The following is a 10,035-nucleotide window of genomic DNA, read 5'->3' as shown; positions in this document are numbered from 1 at the left end:
ATGTGTATGTGTGTGTTTAGATTCAAATTGTTAAAAGATAAACTGAGGCATATCAAAAAATTTAAGAGTTTATTTGAGCAAATATCAGTTTCAGTTGGGCAGCATTTATTCTAGCAGGTAGGAAGGAGCTCTGTGGAGTTGTATAAAATGAAAGACTTTTACAGGTAGAAAAGAGCAAGAACAAGGGAGTCACACTGGGTGGAAAGGCAGGTGTGTTAGTGCAGAGTTACTTTCCTGATTGACCGGTTTAAGATTCCATTTCTGGGAGAGCTGAAACTGTAATTAAGTCTCGGTTTGGTGATGTGGGGCTCAACATAAGCGACTCCACTTTGTGTCTGTTTTATTCTTAACACTATCTTCTACATTAAAGGCTTTTAATTTTTTTTTTTTTTTTGGTAAGCCTTGATTATTTGCTTCAAATCAAGTTGAAGACTGCAAAGCTGATGGGAATGTCTCTAAGTGTGGGAGGTGAGGCTTGTCTGCTTGCAGCATCACAGTAGGTAATCTGACTGCCATTATTGGGTAACCCCTCTACCAGTGCATCTGGAGGTATTTCCTTTACGACCAATGAGATTCTCGGTGGGGGAGTGGGGGGTGAATCTTCCCAACTCCTGCCTGGAGAGTATGGTCTGGACACTGGCATTTCTGGGTGGAAGGAACCAGTGTAAGGGGAGAATCTGTGGCATTTGATATGCATGTGTCTCTTTAATCAAACTGTTAGCTTATGTGATGCCCACATCTTCAAGTGTCCTTTTGACTGCCTTAGTGAATCCCAGCCCAGAGAAGAAAGTGAGGGAAGATATCTGGGAGTGTGGACTCTCAGAATACTTTCCCCTGGTCTTCCTCCCCCTCCCCCATCTCTACTTAACATCTGAGCACAAAGTGTAAATCAACTTGGTTTTCCCTCACCACTGGCAAGGGATTTGGCTTTGTTAAGTCAGTTAGGTCCATTACTACTTATTTTTCTAGATTCTAAAATTTTGTTGACCAGTCTCGTGTCATAATCCTTGTGGGTTTACGACTTTAAAAAAAATTCCTTTAGTGTCGTTTTAGTTTGGGCCTGGGACAGAACAAAGGTAGGTGTGTGGTCAATCTGCCATTTTAACCCAGGTCTCTTTATAAGCTTGTTAAAAGTTGTTAGGCTTATCCATTTTTGCAAAACATCTCTGTGCAGCTCCTGCTATGTGCCAGACACTAAGGTGCACTTTTGTCTTTTACATGTAGTGTGTGCATTAGTGCTTATTAACTAAAATAACCATGGGTAATTAACATAAATGGCAATTTAAGCAAACATTTGAGTCAGTCGTGCAAGAATTTGAGTATTACAGACATTAATATGAAAGTTATATGTTAGTAAATAATCTCTGAACAAATGTACTGAAATATGGGGAAATATGTACTGAATACCACCAATGATGCCAGAAATACAGTTGATCCTCATTATTTGTGGTAGTTACATTCTATAAAGTTGCCAAGGAACATTCATGTAGCCAGTATGCACTGAACCATTGCCTCAAAGGGTATACAGGCTTAGGTTCTGCCAGCCTCTGATCATCAGCCAGACTTTAACCTTGTCTTATTTGTGTTTCTGTGTGAAGACACCTTATTCAGTACTGCTGCATGAAGCTTAACCTAACATGCACTTTCACACAGCCTGCTTGTGCCTAGGAACACCAGACAGCCCTTCAGCATTGTGCTTGGGGGCCATTTAAACAGCAAAATTGGTGACAGAAAAGCATAAAACTGTTAAAAACCATGGCACTAAATAAAACACAGAAGAGACACACTAGTTGATAGTATGAGAGCTGAAACAGGGAGGCAGAGTAGTGCCTTGTACAACAGTGGGAATGTGTGTCGGGCAGGCTCCTCAGATTTTGCACCATTCTGTGCATGTCCACAAATGACCACAAAATTGTTCTGAGTATTGATTTTGGGGTTACAAGTGAATTTTAGCAAGTAGGTAAATTTATAAATATGGAATCCACTAAGAATGAGGATCAATTGTATATTGTATCCTCAACCTTCTAACCCTACAGGGAAAAGCATTTGTAATCCTCCTGAAAGAAATAATTCAGACTTTTTGCACATGTGTGCATGTGCTTATAAAAGCTGTTGTTCCCCAGAGTTTTTAGTAGCCATTGTAATTCATACAGCCAGTAATAAACTCAGCAATTAACAATTTACATACATTACCTCATTGTCTTTTACAACCTTGTGAAGTACTTGTTATTTCTATTTAAAAGCAGCTAAGGAACAAGTATAAATGACCCATGGACATGGACAACAGGGCAGGGGAGTGACTGGGGGGGACGGACAGAGGAGAGCAATGGGAGAAAATTGGGACAACTGTAATAGAACAGTAATTAAAAATAAAGGAACTGGTTTGAAAGATTTGAGTAAATTACTCATATTCCCACAGCTGGTAAATAGAAGAAGAGGGATTTGTTGGACATCTGAGGTCTTAACCTGTTAACACTGTCCTGACCCTTCTCTCCAAAAGGATATTTTTTCCTGCTGCTAGGTCACTAAAGTTGTAAGCTCCTAGCTACAATGAGAGGGGGTGAGCGGGAGTATTACCTGATCTATTTTCTAAGTGTAATTTTCTCCTTTTAAAAATTTGCCCCAGCGCTGGCTGGTGTGGCTCAGTGGATTGAGCTCCAGCCTTTGAACCAAAGGGTCACCCTTTCTATTCTCAGGGTATGTGCCTGGCTTGCTGGCCAGGTCCCCATTAGGGGGCGCTTGGGGAGGCAACCACACGATGTTTCTCTCCCTCTTTCTCTGTAAAAATAAATAAATAAAAATCTTTTTAAAGAAATAGTCCTATTGTTTTCATGATCATTTTCATTCTAATACTTGCTTTTAAATCTGACTTACTTACACAATTAAAATAGGAAGAACAGTATATATTGCAAGCATAGCAGTTTAGAACTAGCAGTGTCTTTTAAAAACAATGTAATGAAACCCACTTACTTCTGCATGAGAAAACTGAAGCTCAAGAAAATTCACTTTCCCAGAGTCACACAGTCAATTACTAAGACCAGTATCCAAACTGCGTAACTGTCAATCTAATACTTTCCTCTGCCTAAATTTTATGTAGCTCCTTGTACTCAAAAGATGACATTTTGCCAAAAGTTAGTACAAAAAGGTAAGCCAAAGTCTGTTGGACTACCTACCATATGCCTACTCTTTAATGTGCACATCCTGGAGTGAACCACCTGTACAAAACAACAGGATGTTAGAGCGAGGGGAGGAAACTCGGGTGTCTAGGGGGCAGGTGCCTAGGGAGCTGTGGTGAACTGGAGATGGCCCACCCAGAGCACGGCCTTCTCTGTGTCATGTGATAGTGATACTGTCGGGTCTTCTGATTTTTAGTGGGAAGCTAGAAAAACCAGGTATTATTACAAAATGTTGCTAACTACGTCAAACTTTAAAATCAAAGTTTTAAACCAGGTGAAAAACAAAAATGTGGGCCAGTTTGAGGACATCGGTTTGAAACCAATACTTTAGAAAATCCAGCTTACACTGCAGCTTTCTTTCTGTTGAGTTAAATTTATAAGTGAATAAGCCTTTAAGGGACCAGACATAGTTAGTCTGGCTGTTCATGTCATAAAATAATTTGTTTACATGTGTTTGGGCTGCCTGTTACCACAGTGCAAAATCATATGTGTTTATTACAAGTTAGAATTGGTTAGTGTTTTGAAGTGTGGAGTTCTGCAGTCTCATATGTTAGCAGACTTGTCATCCTTATCTAGTGCTTGCAAGGCTCTGGCGTAGCGTTATCACTTGCCCAAAATACATGTTTTATCTTACTTTACAGCCATACACATTACACAGCATCTGCAGCCAAAAAGTTTTACTCACCCTCTTAGTACTCTCAGAAAGAGAGCGTCCCTAAATGCATCTAGAAGTCTTATTAGCTAATTTGTTTACTGAGAAAGTCATAGGAGTTGTGGTTCCAAAAGCATGAATGGATGCTTTCTAAAGCTTCCTAATGCATTCAAAATCTAAAGTGCAGCTTTGATTATTGACCATTCATATCAGAAAGAAATAGATGAGCATAAATACCTGGAGAATTTGGGGAAAACTGGCATTCATTTATCTTTTTTTAAAGCTTCTTATTGAAGTATAATATATAGAAAAAAATACATTATAAATGTACAATGCAATGGTTTTTTTCCAAAATTGGCAGATTAAGAAATGAAGCATTTATTCATACTAGTATTGGCAGCTTTCCATTTAGGAACTATTACATTTAGGTCTGCCACGAACATTCTTGTACTGTTTTCTGGTTTGGAGGTTGCTGAATTTAGCACACATCTCTACAGGGTGTGTGTCTAGGAGTGCAGAATAGCTGGGTTACAGCGTGCCTGTGTAGCTTCCGTAGACACTGCCGATTTTCCACTGCAGTTGAACCAGCTCAGGCTCCTCCAGCAGTGTGTGAGTCCAGTTGTCTCACATCCCAACCAGCACTCAGTCATTCTAATGGATACCTCACTGTGGTTTCAGTTTCCTTTTCTCCGTGATTGTTGCACTGAAGCACCTTTCCTTTTGTCCTTGGCCATTTGGAGGACCTCTTGTAAAGCACAGATTCAGGTCTTTCTCTCACTGGCTTTGGAAACTTTGTTAACTTTTAAAAATAAATAGTTTGCACATGTAAATATCTTATTCAAAGAGCTATGTACTTTCCCCCCACTGATGCCACTTCAGTAAGTAACATCCTAGAGACCTGCCAATATATGTATAAAACCAAAATAGCTTTGGCTTACAAGATTGCCTTTGAAGTTGCTTTATAAACAAGAGGAAAACTTCATTCAATTCTTGTCAGGCCTTTTAAACCATCAACACTTATTATTGGTAAGAAGGAATAAAGTAAAAGTGGTAATAAACAGAGCCATACTTTTTAAAAATTTAGCCTTTTGCCTCTTTGGTTTTATGAATTTGTTTTATGAATTCTGATTGGAAACAGCATTAGCTATTAATTAGTACTATATAACTAATTAGAAGGATCAATTTAGAAAAAGGATGTAGCTTAAATCTGTACTATCTATATACAGTTGTTGGGGGGCGTTTTCCTGCTTACAATTAACATGGTTATGGTCAAAAATTCGAAAGTTACAGGAACACATATAATACAGAAATTGAAAGTCTCCCATAATCTTGCCTCCAGAGATAATTGTTTGGTTTGTATTTATTCAGATTTTCTTCTATGAATCTGCCAACATATATCATACATGATATAATCTACATACTGCTTTGCCACTTGTGTTTTCTTAATCTCTCAATAATTATTGTTACTGAGTTATTACAAAAAATATTATCTGTGATAATTGGTTACCCATTGACAATAAGAATGCCTTATTACTGACTAGATAAGAAATAAAATGTAGTTAGTATATCACCTTTTTAACCTTACTGGTAGATTTTGTAAATGGTTTATTTTCTGACAGGTTCAGTATGCATCTTTTAACTTACTTAACATAATGTTCTAATACATAGAAAAATTTCATCTAGGAAGATCTAAATTAATGAAGTTTTATAAACAGGTTGAAATGGGCTTGATTTTCTTTCTTCAGCAATTAGCTATCAAATTGGTCATTCTACTCCATACTCTTCATGAGAACTTCTCTGAGTTGAGCCTCCCTTTATGCTTTGTAATGGTATGGTGGCTTCTCATCATTTCAGGTGGTGCAGGTAGCTGTCAGATTAAGGATGTGCTACCTGCAGATCTCATTAGTCATCCACGGGTTACGGTCGTTGGCGTTGCTGGGAGTATCACCAAACCCTTCCTCAAAGCAGGTATCCTGGTCTGGGGGCACAACGCTCCAAGTGGATTTTTTCCTTTAAAGCAGCGAGACTAATTTAAAGATATATACTGTCAGGCTTTTTAAAAAGCATATTTTACAAATTAATAAGAATAAATTCCTCACTATGGTGCTTTGTGAAATAGTATGACATACAAACAAAATTTTCATTTTCTTCTAATCTAGTGGCAACTCTTCAGATAAATTATTATATTGAGGTTCATAGTCTCAACTGGTAGCATCTTATATTGAAAAGGGAATAATTGAGCTGCATTTTCTCTATCCAGATTTAAAAGACTGTATATAATAATGTTGCTAAAATTAAATAAGATACATTTTTTAGTACCTTCTTGACTATTGTTGGTGAAATCATTGTGATCTAGGCTTGGGGGTTTGATTCCCTCGAGTTTTTTGTACTAAAGCAGTTCTTTGTTAGTTGAAGATCACCTTACTGTTCTGCGAAGTTTTTCACCCAACCAGCTTTTCTTTTGCAGTGGGACCAGGTGGAGCTTCTCTGTGGATTATAGGTTTGGCAGTCTCAGGAATAGAAAACAGGCGTTCTCTGTGTGACTGACTGGCATGGTGGGTTACTAGCCATCCTTAGTAAGAACTAGTCTTGCACAGGTGTGACCAAGCAAAGAGGGAAGATGCTGGGGGGTGCTGTTGCTATCCTGAATGTGAACTGCTCTAGGTAATCAAATAATTGTAGGATAAACTCTTTTATTCTGGGTCCAAAAAAAGGTGATTCAAAATAATCTAACTATGAAATTTGCTTTAGAAACACGGGAATCCAAAACAAAGTGATGTACATTGTCTCTGCCCCACTCCTTCCATGCGGGCGTATAGGCAGCCCAAATGTATGACCCTAACCCTGCAGGTTTTCGACATTTCTACTTAGTGTTTGTGAAAACACAGTTGTTTCCTATCTGGTCTTCTGGAAACAAAGAAATAGAGCTCTAGTTCTTCAGACTGTGTGAATGAATGGTCAAATTGCTTTTTGGCTTTTTAAACAGTTTTGTTTCCTGAGCCGAGAACTCATTTCCAGATTTACCCTACAGTATGTTTTTCTCTACTAAATTAAAGCAAAACACCACGACAGCAAAAAGCCCACCATTACCTGTATGTCTGTTTCTAGCAGTGGGGAACCGCTGGTGACAGATGCTTAGCCATTGCCGTTAGAATGGCTTTGTTGTGGTCAACATAACAAGGGTTGTACTGGAGGTGCTGGCAGGAACTGATGGGCCAGACATTGAGGAGACCATTATACTTTAAGCAGCATGACTGTTAAGGGAAATCTGTTCAGGGTTTCGGAAAGCTCAGTGTGGGGTGGCTGTGGAGGTTATGAGGCTGCTGCTGCTCCCTAAAAGCGAGTACCTGATTTTATAGCTGTTTTTCCATTTAGTTAGGGTGACTTTATGTTGAATGTCTTCTGTATTACCTATTTTTAAAATAATTTGTTCCCTTTATTTTAAGTGAACCATTTTATAAGTCGGGGAGGGGGGCGGGAAACTTGCCTGCTAGGGTTGAAACGAAAACCTTGTGAGGGAGATTTAATCCCTTGCTTAGGAATGTGGGAATTTATAATTAAACTGATTTATTTGTCAATAGAGCCTTGGGCCAATATTGGCAAGCAGATCACTGACTTTCACATGTATTTTATGGAATACTTGTAATTAATTCCTGGTGTTTGTATGTGAAGAAGCCTAGGTAGTGCTTATAGAGCTTTATTCCTTGAGATCTTTGCAATTGTGATTTTCTCTGTGCTTTTGAATCGAAGAAGGTATTGAGTGGAAGTCAGAGAGGAACTAGTTAAACATAAGCCTAATCCAAGCCCCAAGGTGTTCACTGACCACTGGCTTGGTTTGGTTTTCTTTTGTTTTCTGGAGTGGGGGGTGCTTGTGTTTGGTCTTGGCAGGGGCTAGCGGGGGCCTCTCTGAAGTGAGACTGATGATCTTAGTGTATCAGTATTTGTCTTTCTTGTGTCCTTTAGATTAGTGTTTCACATTTATTAGTCATGTTGAGTAAAATAGGTATCCTGCCCCAAGGGCTTTCCTGCTTAGTGGAAGAGCTGTGATTTATAGTCACAGCACAGTGAAATAAAGTAGTAATAAAAGCTTTGGGCAGACTGTGTAATATATTTTAGGCTATTTACCCAGGTTGGTTTGTTTAATTATTATTATTATGTTTGTTCTTGTCAGAAATGTCATTTCTAATAGTAGGGTTCCTTGAACTAAACCAAATCTTCTTGCTACTATAGAAAATTCCTTCTTAAAGTCCAAACCATTCCTTTAACGACTAACAGATGTTTGTCCTCCTTTCCAGTTAGTGAAAGGTGATAGTTAAATCAACTCTTACTAGTCCTTTCCTCTTTGCTTTTAAACGTCACCGTAAGTGGAAGGAGATTTGTGTCCCTTTGGGGTTTTGACCAGAGCACACACCCATCCCCTTCCTGCCTCCTTGGAACTGGTTCAGGATTTGGTGAGAAGGGTTTGTTTGGGGGCGTTTCCCTTGTTTTATCTCTGAGTGAGCATGTGTCTGAGTTGAATTTATTTTGACCCTGCCAATTTAAATTGGAACCAAGGCAAGAGTTTCAAGTGCAGCAGAAGAGAGTCTGCGGAGCTTGAGCCATGAGGGACCCAGGCAGGAAGGTGTGTGTGCGCGTTCTGGAGGGCTCTCGGGGAGGCTGGCCATCTTCCTGTGTAATTGCGAGCTAATAAGTACTTGGCAGAGGGAGAATATTTAAAACTATGTAAAAATGTATGTGATACCTATAGTAGGTGTTTGTGTGTTTACTTTTACATCAGTGCCTCTACTATTCATAATATTGGCAGACAAGTAAATTATGAATTTTTATTTGAAAACCTTTTGGAAAAGCTTAGGAGAATGGGTATTTTCAAGGGAAAACGGCATTCATGATTAATCTTTAAGGGAATAACTGAAAAAATATATAGATTGATTAGGCGTTCTACCATTCTGTCTTCTAAAGCATCAAAGAAAGAGTTATAAGTGGATTTATTAAATAAAGGTCACCCGGCTTATCAGAGTTGAGAAGCAAGTCTGTCTTCATTGATAACTATTTCTCTTTGTCCAGTCATTTCAAGCACAGTATCTTGCTTATATAGTAGGCTGTATTGATTTCTTTCTTGACTGATCTTTTCCAGAGCCTGGCCCAGCTCGAGAATCTGTGCAAACAGCTGTATGAAACCACAGACACAACCACTCGACTCCAGGCAGAGAAAGCCTTGGTTGAATTCACCAATAGCCCCGATTGCCTGAACAAGTGCCAGCTACTCCTCGAAAGAGGAAGTGTACGTAAGATTTGAAAAATCATAAAGGATAGCAGAGGTTTAAGAAAATATGCTCTGGTTTAGGAGTGGATTGGGATTGCTTCTTTTCCTTGATTCTTCTTGGTGCCTCTGCCTTCTTAATTTCACATTTTAAAAGCACCATACTTGCCAGGTTAGCAAAAATTGAAAAGAAAGCCATATAAAAGAAAGCAGTAAAATACCATTGAACGTGTATTTTGTCCTGTCATTTTTCATCTGGAGTCTAATTTCTGGGAATCCTTTTCTGTGGTTTGCTCTTAAGTAATACCTCTTTGCAAAAAAGACAGGGTTGTGTATAAATGACCTTTCTTATCCACAAAGTCCATGTCCCCTTTACAAGATCCCTAGTCTTCCCTATTTTTCTTCCTCTGTACTATAGCCACTGCTTATTGACTCAGATGTGTAGGGGGGAAATGGTCTTGACAATGAAAATTACAGGAAGTTGCAGTTTTAAAAAATGGGATTAGAGCCTCTTCCAGCAGCAAATAGCGCAGTGACCAAAATGATGCTTTTAATGAGACATAGTTTGATTAAATTAATGTTTCTGGCAAAATGGGGATCTTGGGAAGGCTAAGAATCCAACCAGTATATCCTGAAAAGGCTTTGAGAGAGACAGAATTCCAACCAGAGTAGCAGCTAGTACCATACTTACAACTGAAGGGAACTATGAGGAGAATGAGAACAGCTGATTCGTTGACAGGGTAGAATTCTAGATGACTCCATTTTTTTAATTTTCATTAGGAGTGTTACACTATTATGCAATAAATAAAACAGATTACAGTTGTCTAAAAATTATCGTTTAGTAGCTGGTAAGCTAACTTTTTCCAAGAATCTGACAGTTATGGTCATAGGCTGCATGTGGTATTTCACAGATATCTATTCAGTCACTCGATCCTGGGATTGATCCA

At 38.7% G+C, this 10,035-nt stretch overlaps 1 protein-coding gene across 2 annotated transcripts in view; it reads left to right on the top strand.

The window, feature by feature from the left end:
• Window positions 1-8,354: 8,354 nt before the first annotated feature.
• Window positions 8,355-10,035, top strand: part of XPO7 (exportin 7) — a 37,711-nt gene continuing 36,030 nt past the window's right edge. For both annotated transcript variants that reach the window (XM_037028616.1, XM_037028615.1), the window contains exons 1-2: window positions 8,355-8,449; window positions 8,963-9,109. In XM_037028616.1, the coding sequence (XP_036884511.1) occupies window positions 8,429-8,449; window positions 8,963-9,109 (168 nt within the window). In that variant the 5' untranslated portion in view covers window positions 8,355-8,428. The remainder of the gene's footprint in view (window positions 8,450-8,962; window positions 9,110-10,035) is intronic.

Source organism: Sturnira hondurensis, unplaced genomic scaffold (assembly GCF_014824575.4).
Source record: "Sturnira hondurensis isolate 20B ecotype Veracruz unplaced genomic scaffold, ASM1482457v3 Scaffold0020119, whole genome shotgun sequence".
In the NCBI taxonomy this organism is placed as follows: Eukaryota; Metazoa; Chordata; class Mammalia; order Chiroptera; family Phyllostomidae; genus Sturnira; species Sturnira hondurensis.
Note: the sequence above shows the minus strand (reverse complement) of the source record. Positions and strands in the feature narration are given on the sequence as shown.